Genomic DNA, 27,713 nt, shown 5'->3' with positions numbered 1-27,713 from the left:
CTGTCACCATATATTATTACAACATTGAATATATTCCCTATGCTCTACTTTTTGTCTCTGTGACTTATAAGTGGAAGCTTGTCCCTCTTAATCCTCTTTATCTATTTTACCCATCCCCCAACCCATCTTCCCTCTGGCAACCACCAGTTCTCTGTATTTAAGAGTCTGTTTTTTTTTAATTTGTTTTGTTAGTTTTTCTTTTGTTTTTTTAGATTCCACATGTAAGTGAAATCATACAGTATTTGTCATTCTCTATGTGACTTCATTCAGCATAATATTCTGTATGTCCATTCATGTTGTCACAAATGGCAAGATCTCATTCTTATGGCTGAGTAATACTCCATTTTATGTATATACCACATCTTTATCCATTCTTCTGTTGATGGACACTTAGGTTGCTTCCATCTCCTGGCTATTAGAAACAGTGCTGCTAGAAACATAGGGCTGCACATACATTTTCGAATTAATATTTTTGTTTTCTTTGGGTAAATACCCAATAGGAGGATTAATGGATCATATAATCTGTTTTTAATTTTTTGAGGAACTTGTATACTGTTTTCTACAGTGGCTGCACTAATTTACATTCTCACCAACAATGCATGTACTTTTTCTCCACATCCTTCCCAACACTTCTTATTTTGTGTCTTTTTTTTTTTCCTAGCCATTGTGACATGTGAAGTGATTACTTACTGTGGTTTTGATTTGCATTGCCCTGATGAGAGTGGTGTTGAGCACTTTTTCATGGGTCTGTTGGCCATCTTTATGTTGTCTTTGGCAAAATGTTCATTGAGGTTCTTTGCCATTTTTAAATTGGTGTATTTGTGGGTTTTTGGTGTTGTATAAGTTCTTTATATTTTGGATATATTAGCCCCCTATCAGATATGTCATTACAAATATCTTCTCTCGTTCAGTAGGTTGCCTTTTTGTTTTGTTGATGGTTTCATCCAGTAAGCAAAAGCTTTTTAGTTTGGTGTTAACCCCAGTAGCTTAATTTTCCTTTTGTTTATCTTGTGTGAGGAGACCCATCTAGAAGAACGTTGCTATGGCTGATGTGAAAGAGATTGCTACCTGTGTTTTCTTGTAGGCGTTTTATGGTTTTGGGTCTCACGTTTAAGTTATTAATCCATTTTGAGTTTATTTTTGTGCATGGTGTTAAGAAAATGGTTCAATTTCATTCTTTTGCATATAGCTGTCCAGTTTTCCCAGTACCGTTTATTGAAGAGACTTTCTTTTCCCCCATTGTATATTTTTGCCTCCTTTGCCATAAATTAATTGGTATGTAAATAATGGACTTGTTTCTGGGCTATTTTGTTCTGTTGTTCTGTGTCTTGTTTTGTGCCAGTACCATACTGTTTTGATTACTAGAACTTTGTATTCTATCTTGAAATCTGGGATTGTGATACCTCCTGCTTTGTTCTTTCTCAAGATTGCCTTAGCTATTCAGTGTCTTTTGCAGTTCTATACAAATTTTAGATTTATTTTAGTTCTGTGACAAATGCTATTAGCATTTTGTTAGGGATTGCTTTGAATCTGTAGATTGCTTTGGGTAGTATGGACATTTTAACAATATTAATTCTTCCAATCCATGAGCATGGAATATCTTTTCATTTGTTTGTGTCATCTTTAATTTCTTTCATTAATATTTTATAATTTTCAGAGTACAGATCTTTCACCTCCTTGGTTAATTTCATTCCTAGGTATTTTACTATTGCTACTGTAATTATAAATGGGATTGTTTTCTTGATTTCTCTTTCTGCTCCTCATCAGTGTATAGTAATGTAACAGATTTCTATGTATTAATTTTGTATCCTGCAACTTTACTGAATTCATTTATTCTAATAGTTTTTTGGTGGAGTCATTAGGGTTTTCTGTATATAGTATCATGTCATCTGTGCATAGTGACAGTTTTACTTTTTCCTTACCAATTCGGATGCCTTTTATTTCTTTTTCTTTTTTTTTTTTTTTAACTTTTTTAAATGTTTATTTATTTTTGAGAGAGAGAGTGTGAGCAGGGGAGGGGCAGAAAGAGGGAGACACAGAATCTGAAGCAGACTCCAGGGTCTGAGCTGTCAGCACCGAGCCCGATGTGGGGCTTGAACCCACAAACTGCGAGATCATGACCTGAGCCAAAGCCAGACACTCAATCAACTGAGCCACCCAGGCACCCTATTTCTTTTTCTTATCTGATTGTTTCATCTTGAGCTTTTAGTACCGTGTTGAATAAAAATGGTGACAATGGATATCCTGGTCTTGTTCCGGATCTTAAAGGAAAAGCTCTGTTTTTCATCATTTAATGTTAGCTATGGGTTTCTCATATATGACCTTTGTTATGTTGAAGCATGTTTTCTCTAAAATTACTTCATTGACACTTTTTATCATGAATTGATGTATTTTGTCAAATGCTTTTCTGCATCCGTTGAGATGATCATATGGTTTTTATCATTTTTCTTATTTAATGTGAAGTATCACATTGATTGACTTACAAATAGTGAACCACCCTTGCATCCTTTGAATAAATTCTACTTGATCCTGTTGAATGATTTTTTTTTAAGTATATTATTGAATGAGGTCCGCTAATAGTTTATTGAGGGTTTTTGCATCTCTGTTCAACAGAAATATTGACCTGTAGTTTTCTTTTTTTGTGGGGTCTTTGGTTTTGGTATCAGGGTAATGCTGGCATCCTAGAATAAATCTCAAAGTTTTCCTTCATCTTCCTTTTTTTTTTTTTGAATAGTTTAAGAAAAATAGGTATTAACTCTTTAAATGTTTGGTAGAATTCACCTGTGGAGCCTTCTGGTTCTGGACTTTGTTGGGAGTTTTTTGATTACTGATTCAATTTCATTACTAATAATTGGTCTGTTCAGATTTTCTATTTCTTCCTGGTTCACTTTTGGATGATTTTACATTTCTAAGAATTTATCCATTTCTTCTAGATTGTCCAATATGTTGGCATATGATTTTTCATAATTTTCTCTTAGAATCTTTTGTATTTCTATGGTATTGGTTGTTTCTCCTCCTTCATTTCTGATTTTTTTTTTTTTTTTGAGTCTTCTTTTTTCTCTTGATGAGTCTGGCCAGAGATTTATCAGTTTTATTGATCTTTTCAAAGAACCAGTTCCTGGTTTCCTTGATCTTCTTTATTTTTTTTTAACTTTTATTTCATTTATTTCTGCTCTAATCTTTATTATTTTCTCCCTTCTGCTAGCTTAAGGTTTCTGCTAGTTTTTTTTTATATGAAATTTATTGTCAAATTGGTTTCCATACAACACCCAGTGCTCATCCCAACAGGTGCCCTCCTCAATGCCCATCACCCACTTTCCCCTCCCTCCCACCCCCCATCAACCCTCAGTTTATTCTCAGTTTTTAAGAGTCTCTTATGGTTTGCCTCCTTCCCTCTCTGTAACTTTTTTCCCCCTTCCCCTCCCCCATGGTCTTCTATTAAGTTTCTCAGGATCCACATAAGAGTGAAAACATATGGTATCTGTCTTTCTCTGTATGACTTCTTTCACTTAGCATAACACCTTCCAGTTCTATCCATGTTGCTACCAAAGGCCATATTTCATTCTTTCTCATTGCCAAGTAGTATTCCATTGTGTATATAAACCACAATTTCTTTATCCATTCATCAGTTGATGGACATTTAGGCTCTTTCCATAATTTGGCTATTGTTGAAAGTGCTGCTATAAACATTGGGGTACAAGTGCCCCTATGCATCGGCACTTCTGTATCCCTTGGGTAAATTCCTAGCAGTGCTATTGCTGGGTCATAGGGTAGATCTATTTTTAATTTTTTGAGGAACCTCCACACTGTTTTCCATAGTGGCTGCACCAGTTTGCATTCCCACCAACAGTGCAAGAGGGTTCCCGTTTCTCCACATCCTCTCCAGCATCTATAGTCTCCTGATTTGTTCATTTTGGCCACTCTGACTGGCGTGAGGTGATATCTGAGTGTGGTTTTGATTTGTATTTCCCTGATGAGGAGTGACGTTGAGCATCTTTTCATGTGCCTGTTGGCCATCTGGACGTCTATTTTAGAGATGTGTCTATTCATGTCTTCTGCCCATTTCTTCACTGGATTATTTGTTTTTCAGGTGTGGAGTTTGGTGAGTTCTTTATAGATTTTGGATACTAGCCCTTTGTCTGATATGTCATTTGCAAATATCTTTTCCCATTCTGTCGGTTGCCTTTTAGTTTTGTGGATTGTTTCCTTTGCAGTGCAGATAGGCTTCTGCTAGTTTGTTCTTTTTCTAGCTCTTTAAGGTGTAAAGTTAGGTTGTTATTTGAGATTTTTCTTGTTTCTTATGGTAGAGCTGTATCACAATAAATTTCCCTCTTAAAACTGCTTTTGCTGCATCCCAAATATTTTGAACCATTGTGTTTTCATTTTTGTTTGTCTCCATGTATTTTCTTATTTCCTCTTTGATTTCTTGGTTGACCCAGTCATTTGAAGTAGCATGTTGTTTAGCGTCCATATATTTGTGGCATTTCCAAATTTCTTCTAGTTTCATACACAGTTGTGGTTGAAAAAAGATGCTCGATATGATTTCAGTCTTCTTAAATTTATTGAGACTTGTTTTACTGCTTAATATGTGATCTATACTGGAATATGTTCTGTGTGCACTTGAAAAGAATGTGTATTCTGCTCTTTGGGATTACAGTGTTCTATATGTATCTGTTAGGTTTGTCTGGTCTAATATGTCATGCAAAGCCATTGTTTCCTTGTTGATTTTCTGTCTAGATTATTTATCAATTGATATAGGTGGGGTGTTAGAGTCCGCTAGTATTATTGTATTGCTGTCCATTTCTCCCTTTATGTTTATTAATAATTGTTTTATGTATTTTGGTACTCCTGTGTTGGATGCACAGATATTGACAGTTGTTATATTCTCCTGATGGATTGATCTCTTTATTTTTATATAGTGCTTTTCTTTGTTTCTTGCTACAGTCTGTGCTTTAATATCTATTTTGTCTGGGGTGCCTGGCTGTCTCAGTCAGTAGAGCATGAGACTTTTGATCTCAGGGTTGAGCCCCATGTTGGGTGTAGCGATTACTTAAAATCTTAAAAAAAATTAAAAATAAAGTATTTTGTCTGATACAAGGATTGCCACCCTGGCTTGCTTTTTTTGTTTTTTGGGTTTTTTTTTTTAATGTTTGTTTATTTTTGAGAGAATTTGCAAGTGAGGGAGGGGCAGAGAGAGAGGGAGACAGAGGATCTGAAGTGGGCTCTGCACCAACAGCAGAGAGCCCCACTTGGGGCTCAGACTCACAAACTGTGAGATAATGACCTGAGCCAAAGTCAAACTCTTAAGTGACTGAGCCACCCAGGCGCCCCACCCTGGCTTGTTTTTGGTTTTGTTTTTGGCTTCTATTTGTATGGTATGTGTTTTTCCAGTCCTTTCAGTCTGTATATATGTCTTTAGGTCTGAAGTAAGTCTCTTGTAGGCAGCATTTAGATGGGTCTTGTTTCTTTATCCATTAAGTTGCCCCAATTTTTTTTTATTGGAGTTTATTTATGTTTAAAGTAATTATTGATAGGTATGTATTTAATGCCATTTTGTTAATTGTTTTTTAGTTATTTTTGTAGTTCTTCTTTGTTCCTTTCTTTGTCTCTTGCTCTCATCCCTTATGGCTTGGTGGCTTTCTTTGGTGTTATGCTTGGATTCTTTTCTCTTTATTGTGTATGTGTATTAATAGGTTTTTGATTTGTGGTTACCATTAAGTCCACATATAAAATTTATGTGTGTAGCAGTCATTTGTAATTTAATGGTCACTTAAGTTTAAACACATTAAAAGCACTAAATTGTTACTTCCCCATCACGTTTTATGTATATGATGTCATATTTTACATCTTTTTATTTTGTGTATCTTTGGATTTTTGTAGACATAATTGATTTTTCTATTACTGTATTTTAACCTCCATACTTGTTTTATAAGTGATTTATCTACTGCCTTTATTACATACTTGTTTTCACCTGTGAAATAATTTCCTTTCTTAATTTTCTTATTTCTAGTTAGGGTTTTCTCTTCCACTCAGAATTCCCTTTAGCATACTTTGTAAGGCTGGTTTGGTGGCGATGAATTCCTTGAACTTTTGTTGGGAAACTTTACCTCTCTATTCTAAAGATAACTTTACTGAGTGGAGTATACTTGTTTGCAGGGTTTTTTCCTTTCAGCACTTTGAATATATCATACCACCCCCTTCTGACCTGCAAAGTTTCTGCTGAAAAATCAGCTTATGGTCTTACAAGAGGGCTTCCCTTGTATGTAGCTGCTTTCTTTTCTCTTGCTGTTTTTAAAATTCTTTATCATTACTTTTAGCCGTTTTAATCATTACCTGTCTGTGTGGACCTCCTTGAACTAATCTTGTTGGAGGCTCTTGGTGCTTCCTGGATTTGCAAGTCTGTTTACTTCCCCAGATTAGGGAAGTTTTCAGCTATTAGTTCTTCAAATAGGTTTTCTCTCCTTTTTTCTTTTCCCCTTCTGGGATCTCTGTATTGCAAAGGTTATTATGCTTGATGGTGTCACTGCGTTCCCTTAACCTATTCTCATTTTTTATTCCTTTTTCTTTTTGATGTTCAGCTTGGTTGCTTTCCATTACTGTGTCTCCTAGATCACTAATCCATTCTTCTGCCTCCCTTAATCCCTTGATTACCTCAAGTGTGTTTTTTTGTTTCTCTTACTGAATTATTCATCCCTTGCTGGTTCTTCATCTCTTCCTTAAAGTTCTCATGAATTCATTCACTCTTTCTTAAGTTCAGTGAGTATCTTTATGACCATTACTTGGAATTCTTTATCAGGCATATTGCTTATCTCAGTTTCATTTAGCTCTTTTGCTGTGATTTTGTCCCGTTCTTTCATCTGAGACATAGTCCTGTGACTATGTTTTGTCTAACTCTCCGTGATTGTTTCTGTGTATTAGGTCAGCTACGACTTCTTGAAAGTAGTGACCTTGTGTCAAAGAGGTCCTGTGGTGGCCTATAGTATAATGCCCCCAGGTCAACAGAATCAGGTTTTCCAGCAGTGTCCTATATGGGCTGTATATGTCTTCCTGTTGTGACTGAGCCTTCAGCCCAGTTGACTGCAAAGCCTACTGTGGGCACACTGGGCAGGGAGGGTTTAGTCCCTGAGTTGTTGAGGAACCTGTGTGAGGCCCAGTTGGCTCATGGGTGGCAGGGTCAGCAGTCAGGCTACCTGTCTGCAATTAGCCTCTCTATGTTGGTACAGCAAAAGGCAGGGCCTTCTCCCTGCAGAGCCCACAGCAGCTTTTCTGGGGGCCTGGAGCCAGCAGTCAAGACTAGGTGTCTATATTCCACCTCTGGCTGCACTTGCAGGTGCACCAGATGGCAGAGTACTCTTCCTGTACAGCCTGCTAAGAGATTCATCTCTAGAACTGTGAGCCAGCTGGTATGTGAGATTATCTTTCCCCTCCACAGTGCAGGAGTTTCTTTGGAATGGCACCATTCCCTGCCCGGGCTGCTTGCAGGATATGGAGGAGCGGGAGTCTCTTCAGAGGGATGTGTGCCAAGATGGGTGGGTTGGAACAGGTAGGTGGCAGGGGAATGTGGGGGCAGGGCATGCAGTGCTAGCAAGTGTGGAGAGTGTTGGTGCTGGTTCCCGCAGGTGTCTGGCTATCTAGGCTAGGCAAGGGAAGGGAAGTGGCCCCCACCATCAATTTTTTCTTGGAGTAATCTCTGAAGATTCCTGCTCTTTCAGCACATGTCCTGAGATTAGTAAATAAGTCTCCTTCACATATACCCCAGGCACTTTTCAAACTGTTGCTCCTGTGCCTGAATTATTTGTGATGCTTGCTCTTTAAGGGCAGGGACCAGTTTCCTATTGCCCTCCACCTCTTTTGTTAAGCCAGCTGATTTTTAAAGTCCCCAGAGTTAAACTCTACTGATTTTAAAAGCTCCAGAAGTTAAGCCCCATTGGTTCTCATAGCCAGATGTTAATGGGAATTTGTCTTCACAGTGCATGTCCCCAGTGCCTGAGATGCCTGGGGTGGGGTCTGATACTCTTCCGTGCTTGTGGTGTCCCTCCCATTTGTGGTTTGTCTTGTCAGGGGGTTGGTTCCCAACCAGTCTCTACCTCTCCTACCTTTCCTACCTCTCTACCATTAACTGTGTAAGGTGTGTTCTGCCAGTCTTCAGGTTGTTTTTAGAGTTAGTTGTACAGATGTGACTGTTGTCTTGGTGTGCTCAGGGGACAGGGTGAGCTGAAGATTCTCATACTCCACCATCTTGGTTCCCCACCCTGGGTCACGTTTTTTAATTCATTCTGATAATGTCTTTAATTAGTGTGTTTATAACATTTACATGTAGTGTAATTATAAATATGGTTGGATTTAGATCCAACATCTTGTGATTTATTTTGTTTGTCCCTTCAATATTTTGTTCCTTTATTTTAATTCATCTCTTGTGATTTTGACTATTATCTCTGTACAGTTTTTCAAGAGGTTTCGCTAGGAATTTTATATATATATGTGTATATATATGTATGTATATGTGTGTGTGTATGTGTGTGTGTATATGTATGTACACATATGTATACATATATATGTATCTGTACATATATATATGTACATATATATATATGTGCACACACATATACATATACACACATACATACATATATAACTAATTACATATTAGCAGGCCCACATTGTCAAGTGCGGGGCTCAATCCCATGAATCATGAGATTGTGACCTGAGCCGAAATTAAGAGTTGGATGATTAGCCAACTGAGCCACCCAAGTACCCCAACATTTAATAATTTCAAGTGACATGTTGAAACCTTTTCACTTTATAGGTCCATTTACCCTTCCACTTTTATGTCATAGTTATATATTATATCTACATAAATTGAAAATTCTATCAGGTAAAAGTTATAGTTCTTGTTTTCAAACATAAGACATTTTATTTAAAAAAAAAATTTTTTTATTACGTTTATTTTTTGAGAGGCAGAGAGAGACAGAGCATGAGCGGGGGAGGGGCAGAGAGAGAGAGGGAGACACAGAATCCGAAACAGGCTCCAGGCTCTGAGCTGTCAGCACAGAGCCCGACACGGGGCTCGAACTCACAGACCGTGAGATCATGACCTGAGCCGAAGTCGGACACTCAACTGACTGAGCCACCCAGGCGCCCCCTCAAACATAAGACATTTTAAAACACTCAGAAATAGATCACTGTATTTGCCTATTTCTGTTCTCCTTTTTTCCTGATGCTCTAAGTTGCCTTCTGATACCATTTTGCTTCTCTCTGAAGAATTTCCTTTAGAACAAATCTATTAGAAATGAATTCGTTTTCTTCTGAAAATGATTCTTATTTCACTTTCATGTATGTATGTATGTTATTTTTCCTGGGTATAGAATTCTGGGGTGACAGTTCTGTTCTTTCTGTATTTTAAGTGTTCCACTTTCAGTTTCAATCATTTTGGCTTCTGGCCATCCTGATTCTGATGAAAGATTGATAGTCCTTCAAATTGTTGTTTCTTTATAAGTATCATTTGTTTCTTACTGTTTTCAAGAATTTTTCTTTGTTTTTAGTTTTCAGAAATTTGATTATGATGTGTCTCAGCTTAGACCTACTTGGATTTATCCTGTTTGGGTTTTGCTGAGGCCTGGGAATGATGAAGACAGGAAGATTTCTGAGGAAGAGATAAAGTGTTGCATAATTTAAGCTCATAAATAACTGTTCCAGCTAAATATGTTTCCATATTACTTTTTGCTTTTGTTTCCATATTACTTGATTGACAAGTTAGAATGTAGTTGATAGGAAATACAAACTATAATAGTATTTTAACTTCTGTTACTATTAAGTCTTTTCAGCAGAGGGCTTTTTCAATCCGTTCATAAAATAAATATTCTAGTATATTAATGAATGTTACATATTCCTAGAGCATAGAGAGACCTTATAAAATCCACTGGGAGATGTTAAAAAAAAAAATCCTTTAGGAATGGTTTTAGTCCTCATTTCGTCTTTAATATTTTTCCAGGGGCACCTGGGTGGCTCAGTTGGTTAAGCATCCATCTATTGGTTTCAGCTCAGGTCATGATCTCATGCTTTGTGAGTTCAAACCCCACATCAGGCTCTGTGCTGACAGTGCAGAGCCTGCTTGGGATTCTCTCTCTGCCCCTCTCCCACTCTTTCTGTCTCTCTCCCCAAAATAAATAAACCTAAAATAATTTTTTTAATTAAAAAAAAATAAAAATTTTCCAGATTTATCTACAAATAAAGCATGCACTGGGCCATATCTTATGCTATCCAAAAAAATTCTCTATCCATGTTTTGAATACTGTGGCCAGTTTTTTCCTATTGGAACGAGATGTTTCATGGAGTTTCTAGAGTCCATTTGAGGTTTCATCTGGTGCTATCAAGTCACCATTCTGATTGTGGCAGCTCTTATCCTTATAGATTTTACAACTTGATCATCCCATGTTTCTTTTTGGAATGTCAGACCAGATTTTGCGTGTCTGTGATGGAATCTTTGAACTTCTCCATAGATTTATGATTTTATTCTTTTATCTGAGGCCCCTGCATAAGGACTTGTGGTCAAAGAACTTAGTTTATAACACACTTTAAAGTAGTTCTATACTTACATATGTATGTATACTAGTACATACATAGCATGTTAGCTTGTATAGTATTTTTATTGTGTGTTGTCTATTTTAGGTAGTGTCAAGCTATCAAATATAAGTCAGTTTGTCCCCTCTTCTCTCTCCCTGTTTGCTTTGTTGTTTGTTTTTGTGGGTTTATTGGTAAGGGGACTTTAAATAACTTGAAACTTATACTCTGAAGGATCTAGTGTTTCATGGTAGTGGAGTTAATGGCAGATATGGTGACTTAAATATGAAAGGAAATCTGTATTATTATCCATCTATAGCATTTGGTAATTCTCTTTGGAAGTTTGGAGAAAGGACAGGACATTGTTGGATGCTAATGTTTTCCTAGAAGCAGTATCTTGGATAGACACTGGATAGTTGTCCTTCTGTGTTTTAGCTAGTATGGGACATTGATAACTAATGACCCTTTTGCTTCACGTTTTTTCAAGTACCTTTTGCTAAACCTCTCAAATCTTAGAAGACAAATCTTTTGGTTGTTTTATCTGGGGAGCCAGAAGTATTAATTTCCAGCTTGTTTAATTTTGGAAGCTCTCTAGAAATGTCTAGTCACATATTGAAGATTTTGTAAATTGGCAGTTTTACCCTTTAATTTATTCTAATTGAATCCTATTATTCAGGTTTGAACTAGTACAGTAGACTCTAACAGTCACATTCTGTAGCAAATTTCTGTCTTCCTAAAGTTGATGAAATCCTTAATTATAGCCGTTAACTGGGATCCATATGAGAGTTTTAACTTATAGAGCTGGCTTCTGGCCTAGTAATTTTATAGTGTGATTTTACTTTTTGAGAAAACCCTGAAGAGAGTATGGCTCATATAGAAGGTAAGGTAAAACTTAGTATAAAGAGAAAATTTGAAGATAGTAAGTTTCAGGGGCACCTGGGTAGCTTAGTTGGTTGTGTGCCCAACTCTTGATTTCAGCGCAGATCATGATCTTACAGTTCATGAGATCAGCACAGAGCCTCCCTGGGATTCTCTTTCTCCCTCTCTCTGCCCACCCCCAGTCTGTGGCCTGTCTGTCTCTGTCATTCTCAAAATAAATAAATAAACAAACAAACAAAAAGATGGTAAGTTTCAGAAGGTTTACATTTTTGAGAGAGATTATTTTAGAATTAAAATTTGTTTTGAGGTCACTGCATACCAATGATGAAGCTAATTAACTGTTTCATATTTTGTCTCCTAATATTTTGAGCTCCTCTTAAATATTTATTGATTTTAACATATCAAAAATTTCTGATAATGGCTGGTGCTCTAAGTAATATATTTTTTTTAATTACTTACTAAGGAAAGTGCAAGAGTTAGGATTATAATAGTTCCTATAAGAAGTAGTTCCTCCAAAAGAAGGACACTTTGACGTAGCATGACACATAAGAGACCACTTTGGCTGGTCAATGTGTGTTGTGAATGGGGTCTCAGGTCACCTAACTAAGCAGAGGCTAGGAAGGATCTCCTAGTTAGTGACTGAGAATCATGAACCACAGAATATAGAATAATAAAGTGACCTTTTTCACAAATAACAAGATGAGAGAGTGCCCTCATGAAGAGCACATTTTTTTTTTTATTAAAGATTTTATTTTGGGGCACCTGGGTTGGTTAAGCATCTGACCTCAGCTCAGGTCAGAATCTCGCTGTTTATGAGTTCGAGCCCCCCGTCAGGCTCTGTGCTGACAGCTCAGAGCCTGGAGCCTGTGTCTCCTTCTCTCTCTGTTCCTCCCCTGCTCATGTTCTCTCTCTCAAAAATAAATAAAAACATTTAAAAAAATAAAAATAAAAAGATTTTATTTTTCAGTAATCTCTACACCTAAACATGGAACTTGAACTTAAAACCCCAAGATCAAGAGTCGCATGCTCTACCAGCTGAGCCAGCCAGGTGCCCCAAAAGCACAATTTTTATACAATATAAAATGTATTCACTTGATTTGTGCTTCTTTTCCCCATCATAGATTCAGGGTGTTTTAAATACATTCTGATTATTCCTGCAAATCATTTATATATGCTTTAATTTTTTTACTATTAAAAATTCACTTTCAAGCTTATGCCATCCTAACAGAAGCAAAACTGCAAGGGTTCTTAGATGTTTTTTTCTCCCCATGAACAGTCCTATAACAATTGCAGCTTAAGAAGCATATCTATGTTAACATGAACCTCAAATAATAAAATGGTATGCTGGCTTTGTTTTGAATCTTGATTTTGATTTTATAGGTATTCCTTTAGAAATGAGTTGCACAATTGAGAAGGCACTTGCTGATGCCAAAGCTCTTGTTGAAAGATTGAGAGATCATGATGATGCAGCAGAATCTCTGATTGAGCAAACCACAGCTCTTAACAAGCGGGTAGAAGCAATGAAGCAGGTTTGATTTTTCTTCTTTCTTGTTGATTCTTTTTTTAAAAAGCAGTCCTAGACATTTATGTATTGCTTGAATCATAAATTTCTGCCTAATTAGTATTTAGGTATTTTTTTAATGTTCTATAGAATTTAAAAGTAGCTTGACTTCTATGTTTTAATTTTACTTTATCATATAATTTTGTCACATCCAGGTGACAGTATATATGCATGTATACTCTAAAAACTGTAGATTTGATCACTTATTTTTCTGACAGAGTTGCACATTGGAGTTTAGAAAATATATGAATATATTAGGTTCAGATATATATGACAAAAACCAAATAATAACTTTTACTAATAGTGACACATACTTTTCGCTCGCATATGTTTATAATGTAATGTTCATATTTTTCTCTGTAAAAGTACTTAGTGATGTTATTTAACAATGAAGTAGTTTTTGAAAATGATGTAAGGCAGTATCTGGTTTATACATTAGGCAGTTGTTGAATTTGTACTTACTACCTTGTTTTTCATTTAATGCTATCAATAAAAGAAGAAATAAAAAGGACTTCACTTCTTATTCTTTTATATAAGAACTTGCATATAAGAATTTTCCAGTGGTCCATGGAGTTCAACTATCATTTTAAGCCTTATGATAAAAATTTTCAACTCTAAGAGAAATATAAAATCTCTGCTATTATGATGGAAATCAGGGGAGATGTATATTCATAGCCTACTCTTGTGAAACTCATCCATTTTGTAAAAGGAAGCAATCCTGGGATGATGCTTTTAACAAAGCTACTAGAAATAATGGAGCAAATTTACTTGTTTTGTTGCCCTAAACAGATTACCTATCTCCCTAACTATACAGTTTGACTCATGCATTCCAGTAAACATATCTGGTATTGAGTTGTAAAAACAAAAGAGTTTGACAACTAAAGTTAAAAACCAAGAATGTTATAATTAATACATTACTAAGTGGAACATTAAAATGCCTTGAATATAGGGGCGCCTGGGTGGCTCAGTCCGTTAAGTGTCTGACTCTAGGTTTCGGCTCAGGTCATGATCTCATGGTTTTGAGAGTTTGAGCCCCACATGGGGCTCTGCACTGACAGTGTGGAGCCTGTTTGGGATTCTCTGTCTCCCTCTCCCTCTCTCTGCCCCTCCCCCCACTCACACTGTCTCTGTCTCTGTCACTGTTTCTTTATTAAGAAAATAAACTTAAAAAATTAAAAAGAATAAAATGCCTTGAATATAAAGGAGTACAAGTTTTAAAGTTAGATTCACATTAAAAATTTTTTCATTTCTTTTGCCCATGTTCTTTTACTATTATTATTGAGATATAATTCACAATACCCGTAAATAAAAGGTACCCTTTCGAAAGGTATAGTTCATTGGATTTTGGTACATTCACAGGTTGTGCTACCATGATCACTGTCTAATTCCAGAACTTCCAATCACCCCCCAAAGTCCACCTCTGTTAGCAGCCACTCCCTTGGCTTTCCCTTCCCTCTGGCAACTAATCTTTCTATCTCTATCAATTTGTTTATTTGGGACATTTCATGTAAATGTTGTTCTATATGTGGCTTTTTTGTGACTTTTTAAAATGTTTTTGTAGTTCATCCATGTTGTGGCATATATCAGTTTTTTTTCCTTTTAATTGCTGACTTAATATTCCATCATATAAGGATATAGTGTATTGTGTCCATCAGTTGATGGACATTTGGATTGTTTCTATTTGGGGGCTATTATAAATAATACTGCTATGAATATTTGTGTATGTTTCTGTATAAACATATATTTCTAGTTATCTTGGGTATATACCTGGGGGTAGAATGGATGGGTCATATAATAGCTGTGTTTAACTTTTTGAAGATCTGCCAGACTGTTTTCCAAAGCAGCTACACCATTTTACATTCCAATCAACAATATAATAGTTTCTCCACATTCTAACACTTGTTATTTGACTTTTTGATTAAGATCCTAATGGTTGTGAAGTTGTATCTCACTGTTATATTGAATTGCATTTCTCTAATGACTAATAATATTAAGCATCTTTTTATGTGCTTATTGGCCATTTGTATACCTTCTTTAGAGAATTGTCTCTTCAGACCCCTTGCCCATTTTTTCCCCAGCTTTACTGAGATAGAATTGACATACAACATTGTGTAAGCTTAGGGTGTACAAGATGATTTGATACACATATGTATTGCAAAGTGATTACCACAGTAAGGTTAACACCTCCATCGCCTCACATAATTACCATGTATGTTGTGTGTGATAACATTTAAGATCTACTCTTATTAATTTCTAACCATAGAATACAATATTATTAACTATAGTCACCATGCTATACATTAGATCCCCAGAACTTAGCTTATTTGCCCATCTCTTAATTGGGTGGTCTTCTTATTGTTGAGAGTTTTAAGAGTTCTTTATATATTCTGGATATTAAACCCTTATCAGATATATATCTCAGAAATATATTTTCAAATATTTTCTCCCCACATGTTCCTTTTTAATCTTTTCATTAGTATCAGGAAGAAATTCAAGAACTTAATGAAGTTGCAAGGCATCGGCCACGGTCCACATTAGTTATGGGAATCCAGCAAGAAAACAGACAAATCAGGGAATTGCAACAAGAGAACAAAGGTAAGATATATATAATCACTTCATTCCAGTGAACATATGATTGTAAAAACAACGGAGTTTGACCACTACAGTTAAGAACCAGGAATGTTATAATGAATTAAGTTACTAAGTGGCTCATCAAATGCCTTGAAAATAAAGGAGTTTAAAATTTTTTTTTCATTTCTTTTGCACATGTTCTTTTGTTACTGTTTATTATTTGTTACTCTCATCCACATACCATTTGAAGAGGATAGTGCATTGGATTATAGTTAAAATTAGTTACATTTAGTTAAAAGAGAGCTTTAATTTACAATTGGACTATTAATTTGGAACCAGTGGGGCAATGGCCAACTAAATTTACTCTCTGTTACTAATCTTATTTCTGGTCCATATGTCTAAAATCTATGTATTAGTTTTTATCCCTTTCCTATATATGAGTGTCTACCTTGCTTGGAGTCATCTTAGGTTCTCACCCTCAATATCCAGTTTGTACCATTGTTGTTACCTATGAAATAATTCCCTTTCTTTCTCTGTGGTCCCACTGCTTTGGCTTCTTGCTTAGGCGTTCATAATCACGTCCCTGAACTGCCCTCATTGGTCTCCCTGATTGCAGTCTCTTTTCCCCTTCAGTCTATCTTCAGCACAGGCATCAGATTAATTTTTCAAAGATATATCTGATCATGCTATTCTTTTGCTTTAGAACCTTCACTGTATACTTATTTCCTTATCCGAAAGCCTTCAAAATTAACTCTAAGCCTTTTTTTCTTTTTCCCATACCTCTCTTCTCCATGAAACCTTTTTTCTTGCCATCCTGAACTAGTCCCTCAACACAGCATCCACTGTCATGCCTCCCTATTCAGAATGTCTTTTCCTTTATTTTTCAGCTGAAGAAATGCAAATTAATCTCAGTAATATAAAGCTTTCACCACTTTTTCCTCACAGACTTCTCTCATATATATTTGGGTAGAGCTCTATTCTGTACTTTATACATTGTATTATAATTATTTATGTATTGGCTTTCTCGACTAGACTGTGCGCTCCATGGCCTTTTGGGAGTTCCTAATATACAGCATTATCTGGTATTTAATTGTTATTCAGTAAATGTTTGTTGAAATGATTCTATAAAAATTAGTTTTAAATGGTTATTCAAAAAACTAATAAAGGACTCTATTTGGTATCCTTTATTTCTTTATGGCAAGATTTTTTCATATGTTTTCTTGCCAAAATACCCTCTTTATAAAGTTGCTTTTTTGATAAATGTAATTGGGAAGAGACTATTTTGTACATCTTTAACTCAAGTTTCTTGTTGTTCTTGATAGAATTGCGTACATCTCTGGAAGAACATCAGTCTGCCTTGGAACTTATAATGAGCAAGTATCGAGAGCAAATGTTTAGACTGCTAATGGCTAGCAAAAAAGATGATCCAGGTATAATAACGAAGTTAAAAGAGCAGCACTCCAAGGTAATCCATTTTATAAACATAATTTGAAATGAAAAGAAGCACAAATCAGTTAACTTGAGTTTTTTTTTTTTTTTTGCTGTTGTTAAATCACAGGTATTTAACATGATACTGAATACTTCATCTTTCTGAAATTTTCTGCTTTTCCTTATTTTTTTCATTACTTGTTATATATTTTGATTATCCTCCTAACTCCTTTTGTCCCCTAATAGCTTTAACATACTTTCAAAAATAAATTTTATTTGGGAAGTTAAAGGTAAGTGTATTCAATTCAAAATTATTCTGTAAGGTTATCTGCTTTTAAGAAATATTTCTTCTAATATGTGTGTTGACATTTGTTGCAAAAACAAAAATTGGAATGCTGAAAACATTTCAGAAATCTGAAACCAGCTAAAGGTAGACTTGTTTTTCTTAAGACTATTTACTGAATGAGGCTACTTCATCCAGATTATAAATAATACTGAGTATGATGGAAAAAACCATGGGCGGCTGGGGAGGAAAAGAACCAACATCTGAAAATTTTGCCCCCTGCTGCCCCCAGGCGCAGATCAGTTAGCACCATTTTTAGAGACAAAGCCCAACTGGTTGAAATTTGTGTCTTTCCCTCTGCTCATTTTACTTACTGACATCCCTGTGTGTTTCCTTTTTGTATGTCCCTGTGTTTGTTAGCAACTGCTATAAAGACAAGTAGAATAATCCTTTCCTATTTACATTTTAAACTGAGTTTTAACTGCTGGTGTGAAATAAAAATATTAGAATACTGTGATTTCTAGCTATTATCTGTATTGGATAATGGTGAGCTAACTATTAGTTATAACTAACATTTAAGAAATACTGTTTTAAGACATGTTTTCATCTTTCTCAATTATTGAAATACATTTTAGAGTCCTTAAGATAATTCTTAATTCTTCCATCTTAGTGCTTGTAGGTATTTTTAAGTTATTATTCTATTAAAATTAGATATCTAGTAAATCTTTGTGTGACAACTTTACATTATTAAGGAAGTTAGTAATAGATATTTCCTGTGTCAATAGTAAAATAGATTAATAAATAAGCGTTTAATGTTATCTAATTACACTATTCATCTTCTAACTGAAGGGGAATAACCTTGGATGTTTAAGTGGCAATCTTTTGAACAAATTTATCTATTGTTAGAGATCATTATAAAAACATTTAATTGTATAACTTGACTTTCTTTTAAAGGTACAAAGATGAATTGATTTAAATTATTGGTAAAATAAATTTAAATTGATTTAAATTATTGGTATAATCTTGAGAAATTCCAAAAGCCCCTAGTGCTTAAGACCTAAGAAATTTTTTAAGATCTAAAGGGAATACTCTGACCAAAAAGTGTTTAGCATAAGATACTGCAGGTTGCTAAGTTGTCTGGTAGCAACTATGCCAGAAGCAAATGTTTCTAAAACACATAAGATTTTGCCATTCACTAGAGCAATTTCATTAATCTGTAAAGTTAAACATTTCTTAAGATAGCTGTAAACCATCCTTTTTTACTATGGAGATTGAATTCATCTAAGTGCTGATCCTTACCTTCCATAAAATGTTCAGTTACTTGTTGTTAATTCTAACTAATACATATTAATGTTTGTGATTTTGATTTTTCCCAAAAAGGAGACACTTCAACTCAAATAAACATTTATTAACACTTGCACTGGCTTAGTTATTAATCATAAGATGAATAAATACATATGTTCCATTACTTTGCCATAGGAGCTTACAGTGTAAAGGGAGATAGAAACATATCGAATATAAGATAGGATGTGATGAATCCTAAAATAGAGATATCATTTAATATGGGAATATGAGTGGAAGTAAGATAAGTTCTCATGAGGAGAATCTGGAAAGGTGTCAAGAAAGGAAGAAAAATCCCATCTAAATCCAGCCTTGAGTTATTATTAGAGGAGGGGGAAGTGTCAACAAGCAGAAGTGGGTGAGAGACACTTGTGTGATAAAGGTGCAGAAATAAAAGATTCCAGGATGTGTTTAGGTATTGACACTCTGATAAGCCTAAACACAAAAAAATTTTATAACACATTTAGATTAACAGAGTTACACATAACAGCATTTTGGCGTGAGACCATTTTGAAACCACCATGATACAGAATTTCTCCCTCACTTAGAAGTTTTTGAGCACAGATTTAAAAATCAGTAAAAGGTTTGAGAAGAACTCATTTTTATCCAAATACTCATTTTTACGTTATTTTTGAACAGATGCCTTTTTGGAAATCTTAAAAAAACAAACATTTCAAACAGTTGGCTAACACGCATGAACTAACACTCATCAGTTTTTAAATTACGGATAATATCCGTATTAACATTATAATGACTCTATACTACAGATTGACATGGTACATCGTAACAGCTCCGAAGGATTCTTCCTTGATGCATCTCGACACATCTTTGAAGCATCTCAACATGGACTGGAGAGGAGGCACTTGGAAGCAAATCAGAATGTACACTAAATAAAACAGTCAACTTTTGGGGTGTGGATGGAAGGGGGGAGGTCCATTTAAAATGTTCTTTTACATTGAATTTTCCTGCCAGTTTAAATCAACAAATAAATGAACTTGCTTTTAAGAAATGCTGTGCTTTTGATAGCCATGCAAAAACATTCAGTGTAGAAACTTTAAATCTGTCATTTCTCTGTGTATTGTATCATACACAGCCTGTTAGGTAATTGCAGGCTTTAAAGGTTGTTCAAGCCAGCTTTTCATTTTATCGCTGCAAAATTTTAGTAGTCTTTAAACAATTACCCTCTTTGGGAACATCAAAGATGTCTTCTTGGCAGTCATTTTAATCTAATTTCATAAAAATTTTGCTCAAACTATTTTAATTCAGATTTCTGATGGTTAGTAGTCCTTCAGTTTGAGTTCACAGTTACCTAAAAATGCCTTTGTTTAGGTGTTATGAATTAATAGCATACACTATCTTGTCTTAACTTTGTTTTAATTGTGGCAGGTCTTGACTGAGCAAAGTTGAATAAACCTAAACAAGAGTTAAAAATGAGCATTTCAAGGATTATATCACTGACAATTCAAGGATTATGTTACTGACACTTTGTGCCTTTAAGACTGTTTCGAAAACACAGGTCTTAGCCTCTTGTGTTCATTAAAAGGTCTATGATGCTTCCCTAAAAATTTTATTGTAATAAATGAACTATCCATGAACTGGGTCTAGAAAAATACTACTCTGTTTGAAGTCTTGGGATTTTGTTTTGTTTCATGATTTTATTAGAACAGGCTCTGTCCTGAAAAAATTAGTGGAATCTTGTTTTCTTCCATTTTAAAGGCAAAGAATTATTTCCTTCCTGTACCGTCTTTTAACCTAAAAGGACAGTAAATGATAAGCTGAAAAAAGTGTTGGTGTTCAGAATTTTTTCATTATCCTTAATCTGCTGCTGCAGTTATCTGTATTTAACTTGCTTTTAAACATTATGCTCCCTTTCCAGAGGGAGGGGATTTAATCATTTTCAAAAAACTGTTTCAGAATATGACAAATGTTTGTCTTGACACTGTTCTTGCTACCATAATCTAATCCAGGACTGTCCAATAGCACTTTCTGAAATGATGGAAATGTTATCTGTGCTGTTCAGTATGGAAGCCACCAGCCACATGTGGCTAGTGAGCACTTGAAGTGTCACTAATGCAACTGAGGAGCTGAATTGTTAACTTTTTAAAAGGTGTTTAATTTTAATTGACATTTATGTAGCATCATATTGGATAGGGTAGATTAGTCCTTTTATTTTTCCGCCTTTTGCATACTAGCATTGTATAGGTTTTTCCATTAAAATAATACAAGGACTTGCATTTTTGTTGGCTAGAAGATATTGTGTGGTTTGCTGAAGATACTGTTCTCCATATTTCTTTCACAGTTTACTAGTTTTGTAGGTTTTGGGGGTCGCCTTCAAATCCTTTTTACAAATAGGGTATATACGGCTATTTAAGAGACAAGGTTTGGGGGCAGTTTTGAGCTTTTATACTTGAGTTTTGACCTTAATATAATAAAGTCACCCTCAACTGCCAGTGAACAATGGTCTATAGAAGCTGTTTGTTGAGAAATGATTATTATTAAGTTTCTGCTGGTTTTTAAACCTTGTGTCTGTCTCTTTCACCTGACTAGAAGCTCCTTGAAAGCAGGAAACATGTCTTAATAGGCTTCGTATTCCTATTGCCTAGCACAGTGCCTGGCGCATCATGGGTGTGCAAAAATGAACACCACAAGATTGGAAAAAATTTATCTACTTGCTGTACCAAATAAATGTGGATATCTATTTTATACCTAAATTATATTTTGAACAGTTTGCAAAGAAGGCCATTTAATATTTTAATACTTAAAAGCAGACTTATGTTCATTTTACTTAGTATTTATTATTATCTGATCTGTTATGTACCAAACACAGGCAAATATAAACAAGATACAGTTCCTGCTCTCAAGGAGGATTATAACCTGGAAAAGTTTTAGGTTGGATTGAGATCATCGCTTCTTGGCCTTTTGGCTAAGATCAAGTGTAGATTGGATTGAGATTAATGTTTAGGCATAGATAATAAAGATTTATAAATCATTAAGACTTTAGAGATAAAGAGATTGAATGTGTCAAAAATTTTTGTCTTTCCCATTACTTTAGTAGGTGTAGGTACAAAAAAGGAAAGGTTGTTGATCATTTGTGGTAAGAGGAATGTGAAATAGTACTCTCCTTGCTAGTGGGTTTAGTTGTAATTATGCTGCTTATCCTTATTTATAGTCCTAACAGAAATCTGATTTCAAAAGCACATTCATGGTCAGTCAACTTTCTTATAAATGTGTTTGATATATTACATTCATGTTAAATGGCAATGTAAGAATATTACATTCATATTAAGTGGCAAAGCAGATTTTATTTTTTTTTAAAGAGTATCCAAAAGTAAAAACAGTTATTTCACTGATTTGCAACTCCCATCTTTTTTTCAGGAATTACAAGCACATGTTGATCAGATAACAGAAATGGCAGCAGTAATGAGGAAAGCCATTGAAATTGATGAGCAACAGGGTTGCAAGGAACAGGAACGAATATTTCAACTTGAAGTAAGTTTTAAATTGTAAATTGGGTGAAAACTGTCCACACGAAGATTTATGCCAGAAAATACATCCCATTTAAATACATAAATATATACATCTCGGGAAAACTAGTAATGTTCTCTTTCTTAACCTGGATATTGGTTATATAGGTATATAATGCAAGACTATTTCAATAGTAATACAAGAGTCTAGGATCAGTATAGCTTATAGCAGTATTTGAGCAAATTGACATTTTTTGATCCTATGTGTTCCTGTTATTGGGTGAATATGCCTTTTAACTTAGTAATTTAAAAAATTTCTTTATTTCTATTGGAGATCATGGTGATGCAGGGAAAATTATTTTAATCTACAAATATTCTTTGGGCATTCGTATTTTTCTGTGGAATATAAAAGCTTTTCTGTCTTTTATTGTGTGGTAGTGAAAGCATAAGTTATTGTTGAATAGTTCAAATCAGTAGACTTTTATACTTTAAAAGCTTCTTTTTGAAATGATGGTGGAGATACTGGTTATAGAGGGCCAAAAGTGATTTCAGTCTCTAAGCATAGTGTTCTCTCATTCTTTAAAACAGGGCTTAGCAAACTTTTTCAGTAAAGGACCAGACAGAAAATATTTTTTTGCAAACCAGACATTCTGTGTTACTCAACTCTGTGCTACTCAACTCTGTCATTGTAACACAAAAGCAGCCATACACACAAAAAAATATTCAGCTTACCTATGTTCAGTGAAGTTTAACTTACAATAACAGGCCTCAAGCCAGGCTGTAGTTTGCTGATCCTTGCTTTATACCATTGAAACGTAGAAAGTAAGACTGAGAACAAAGTAGTTGTTAAATGTCTGCAAATTCTTACAGTAACTAATCTAGAAGAAGAGTTGTTTATCAGTGCTCGATTTGACCACCTAACTATCCTTCTTGAAAAATCTCATGATCTACTCAACCAGCCCCACTGCTTTCAAATTCCAGTGAGGAAAACCAAACCTTTCCTGTATTCCATGCTAACGTGGAAAGTAGTAAAGGTACTAACTAAGGTCCTAAGAGGTTCTCATCATTGGCTTTGTGTTTATATCGATATAAATCTAGATGTTACTTTTCCTCGTCTATACTGTGATTATAAAATTAGGCCGTTTCTGAGGTTCCATTTACAGTTACAGCTGCATAAATAAGGCAGCTTTGACCTGATGGAAAAGGAGCACAGTTCCTACCTCTTTAAAAAAGTGTTCTCTGGATTCAAGTTTTCAACTTTGTATATTCATTTAGTCTATTTCTGCTCTGCCAATTATAAAACTTTTTGTCATACCTTCTTACGTTTGGCTTAAGATAGGTTTGTATTTTTGTAGCTATCTTGGTGACTACATCTTTTTGTTTGCCTTCTTTTAGCAAGAAAACAAAGGTTTGAGAGAGATCCTGCAAATAACTCGAGAATCATTTCTGAACCTTAGGAAAGATGATGTGTCTGAAAGTTCATCTTTGTCAGCATTAGTGACCAATAGTGACCTGAGTCTGAGGAAGAGCTGAAGAGCCTGTAAGTCTGTGAGCTTCTTGCAAGGCTCCAAATGGTCACTGGGACTGGCCTACTGACATGAATGAATTAACAGAAAAATCCATCTCAAGCAACCCTTTATTTTTTTTCTATAGTATGTACAGTGCACTGGCAATGACATTCTTATGCTGGCAAAAATGCAGAATTAATGGTTGTATATTTTATTCCAAAATATAATTTAAAAATAGAAACTTTGTTAATTGGGGAACAAACTAAAGATTTTTTGAGTGACTGCTGAACCTAATAGCAGTACTGTTGATATTCTGGCTGATACTTGGATAAACATGAATATTCCCAATAAATGTTTGGGAATTCATAACATTATCCAAATTTTAAAATACACATCTTGGCACAGTTTTGTGAATGGAAGACTGTCATATTAAATGTTATTTCTCCTCCTTGTTTGGTGTCAGAGTTAACAAATAGCTTATGTACTGTGAGATTTCAGCTTTAATGGTTGCCTGTCTACCTTCTCATTACTGTAAATTTTGGTCAAAGAAAATTCAGTTTGCAAGACTGTAGGAATGTTTCAAATGCACCATAAACAAAAGTTAATTTAATTTTAGCTGATTTGCCATAATTAAAATACTCCACTAACAATTATCCATAAGTTTAAGTATATGAAATATCATTTCAGGAATGAAAGAGAAAGAATATTACTTTCTAAGAAAGATCTTATAAGAGACATATTAGTAGGTTAAACTACTCCTTTGAGAGATTTAAGTTTTGGTTCTAAATAATGAAGATTGGATTTTTCTCTTCTCTGGTTGATCTTTAAGGATATTAGGTAGTTCTTTTAGCTAAGAGAGTTGCAATGTTTGATATAGCAAGCTAGGTATGGTAATGTCAAAGTAAATTGGGAATTCCTCTGCCTCATTGAACCCTTTTTTAAAAGTATTCTTAAGAAATACAGAAAGTAAATTAAAATTTCAAAATAAAATTTGTTTTCTGGTCCTCATAACCTGTAAGATTTTTCTTATACTCTATCAGTCAAAGGGTGGGGGTGGGGATGAGAGGAAATCTGTAGATTTATAAATATTTGGTTTTTGTTTTTTGTGGGGTTTGTTTTTTTTTTTTTTACAAAATCTATATCCAGTATGTAAATTTTTAAAAGCCACTAGAAAAAGAAATGTACTTTAACATCAATTGAAATCTAAATTTTTCTTATTTTATGATTATAGAAGGATAAAAATATCAAATATGATTAAATATACTAATTTATATTAAAATTAGCACAATAGAAAATTCTACTTTTGGGTATGTAATTTGTTAAAGAAATATTCACATGGTAGCTTTTGTGTATAATTTCATATATTGGTAAAATTCAAAGCTACTTTTCACTTTGGAATTTTTGTACATTAAGTTTGGAGTAAGTGGGGCTGATGTGGCTGATTGAAAAGGGCTAATGGCCCAAACACCGAATAGATTCTTTTTTCAGAGGCCTTAATTGATATTTTATAAATGACAGTTTTTATTTTTAACCTTTTCTATTGGTTTGAGGTAAAGAATCTGTTAATTTGGTGGCACATTCATTCATACAGTTTTTATCCCAAGTCAGAATTTAAAAAAATACACAGTTGAGATGAAGTCTGAGGCAATTCATTGAGGCAGCTCTATTATAAAATGTTTCTTGATAACTATTTTTTTATAAACAAGTTAATTTATTCTTGGTCTTCTTACTTGGATATAATTTTAAGATCTTGGCGTTTAAAGACATTTACTTTGTTACATAGCAACAGTTTTCCATCCATATATTTTTTGTTTTTAAGCAGAACCTTAAATTTATGTCTGAGAGTGTATACTGCATAGGAGCCTATTTTATCAATAAAGGTGAGTGGTTGAAATTGATATGGTCTCCAAGTTAATGTGAGAACAATGCTTACATTTTATTTTTCTGGCATTTCATCTCTTACCACAAAACTAGTACTTAGCAACAACTTCTATCTGTATTTCTTAGGAATTGGCCAGCAACTTATTGCTGATCCAGCAAACCTTTTTATAATCATATGTGGTGGATTTAAGAGTGTCCCTGCTGCAGGGGCACCTGGGTGGCTCGGCATCTAACTCTTGATATGGGCTCAGGTCATGGTCTCACAGTCAAGAGAATTGAGCCTCGAGTCAGGCTCCACACTGGGCATCGAGCCTGCTTGGGATTCTCTCCCCATCTCTATCAAAAATCAGTATTAATTTTTTTTTTTACAAAGTGTCCCTGCAAAGGCACGTCCAAGTGCTAACCTCCTGTACCTGTGAATGTGGCATGCATATATATATATATGAAGATATATATATATATATATCTTTTCAAAGTTTATTTTTATTTTTGAGAGAGAAGTGGGGGAGGTAGGGGCAGATAGAGAAGGAGAGAGAGAATTCCAAGCAGGCTCTGCACTGTCAGCATACAGCCCAATGCGGGGCTCAAACTCACAAACTGAGCTGAAGTCAGATACTTAACTAAGCCACCCAGGCACCCCAACCATATATTTTTTTTAAGTTTATTGGAGAGAAAGAGGGAGAGTGCATGTGCCTGTGAGGCAGGGAGGGGCAGAGAGACAGGGAGAGATAATCTTAAGCAGACTCCAGGCTGCCAGGGCAGAGCCCGACACGGGGCTCAAACTCACGAACCATGAAATCATGACCTGAGCCGAAATCAAGAGTCGGAGACTTAATGGACTGAGCCACCCAGGTGTCCCATACTGACCACATTTTTAATAGTTTTTGCAGATTTAAGGATCTTGGAATTAGATCATCTTGAATTTAGGATGGGCCCTATATCCAGTGACCGGTGTCCTTATAAGAGAGAAGGATATTTGAAACAGGCACAAGGAGAAAGCCATGTGAAGACAGAGGCAGAGAGTTATGCAAGCTGCAGAGCCCTAAGGTGCCAACAGAAGCTAGGAGAGGGGTATGAATTGAATCATCCCTCAGAGCCTCCAGAAGGGGCCAGCCCTGCTTGATATTAGACTTCTGGCCTTCCTGGTTTTTCAGAACTGTGAGAGAATAAATTTCTGCTAAGCCACCCTACCTGTAGTAATTTGTTACAGCAGCCCTAGAAAACAATGATCTATCATCTATCCACTACATGCTTTTTATTTTATAGTGGAAGTACAATTCTAAAAAACCAGTTCTACACAACCTCACAGAGTGTTTTCTGCTCATATTGGTATTCTTCAATATCAAGGTGACTTCCAAAATTTTCTATTTCTAAACTGCCTCAATGACCAGAAGATCAAAGATCCGTAACTCAATTATTGGTGATCACTACCTTTTTTGACAGAGTAAAATAGGAGTTCATTTTTTAGTGAAATATCAATGAAGAATAATCTCTAATTGAAATTTGAAGGGGCTTTCTTTTTACATCAGTGGCTGCCTCTCAGCCTCCTCTGTCCCTTTCTTCTGACTTTAAGCCCCAGGGCTCAGTCCTTATTCCTGCTCACTTCCTTGGTGATCTCACCCAGTCTCATGACTTTAAACACCACCTGTAATGCTGATGACTCCCAAATTTACAGCTCTCATGAACTCTGGACTCTTCCAGCTATAACTATCAAAGATCTCAGACTTAACATGCTCCAAGCAGTCTTCCCCTCAGGCCTCTCCATATGCTTCCCTATCTCAGATGGTGACAACTCCATCTTTTCAGCTGCCAAGGCCAAAAACCTTCCTGGCATCTTTGACTCCACTTTTTCTATCTTGCATCCAATTCATCAGCAAATCCTATTGACCCCCCTCCCTTCTAAATATATCAGAATCCTACCATCTCTCACCATCTCTACTGCTTCCCCTGGTTAAAGCCACATTATGATAGTGTTAGAGTGAGCAAATTAAACCTAAGTATCATACAATAATGAAATAATTTACTTCCAGATTACTAATTTACTATCAATATCTACCCAAAGCAGTTTATATATACTGTGGCTTAAAAATTCTAGCAACAGGAACAAAAAAATAACTAAATTTACATAATAAAAACCTGAATGCAATACTGCAGATGTAATTACAACCATGTAAAAACTGCATAGCGGGTGGGGTGGCTGGGTGGCTCAGTCAGTTAAGCATCCAACTTCGGTTTAG

General features: G+C 35.2%; 1 protein-coding gene across 5 annotated transcripts in view; it reads left to right on the top strand.

Moving 5' to 3' along the window:
• FGFR1OP2 (FGFR1 oncogene partner 2) overlaps positions 1-25,493 on the top strand; it is a 34,699-nt gene extending 9,206 nt beyond the window's left edge. For 2 of the 5 annotated variants that reach the window (XM_058743290.1, XM_058743289.1), the window contains exons 2-7: positions 12,820-12,968; positions 15,478-15,595; positions 16,894-17,036; positions 19,391-19,504; positions 21,999-22,112; positions 23,483-25,493. In XM_058743290.1, the coding sequence (XP_058599273.1) occupies positions 12,834-12,968; positions 15,478-15,595; positions 16,894-17,036; positions 19,391-19,504; positions 21,999-22,112; positions 23,483-23,620 (762 nt within the window). In that variant the 5' untranslated portion in view covers positions 12,820-12,833 and the 3' untranslated portion in view covers positions 23,621-25,493. Of the gene's footprint in view, positions 1-11,587; positions 11,685-12,819; positions 12,969-15,477; positions 15,596-16,893; positions 17,037-19,390; positions 21,074-21,998; positions 22,113-23,482 lie in introns of those variants that run through there. The other 3 variants (XM_058743291.1, XM_058743292.1, XM_058743293.1) reach the window with 3 other exon arrangements.
• The last annotated feature ends 2,220 nt before the right edge of the window (positions 25,494-27,713 follow it).

The sequence above is a fragment of the Neofelis nebulosa genome, chromosome 8 (genome assembly GCF_028018385.1).
Source record: "Neofelis nebulosa isolate mNeoNeb1 chromosome 8, mNeoNeb1.pri, whole genome shotgun sequence".
Classification (NCBI taxonomy): Eukaryota; Metazoa; Chordata; class Mammalia; order Carnivora; family Felidae; genus Neofelis; species Neofelis nebulosa.
Note: the sequence above shows the minus strand (reverse complement) of the source record. Positions and strands in the feature narration are given on the sequence as shown.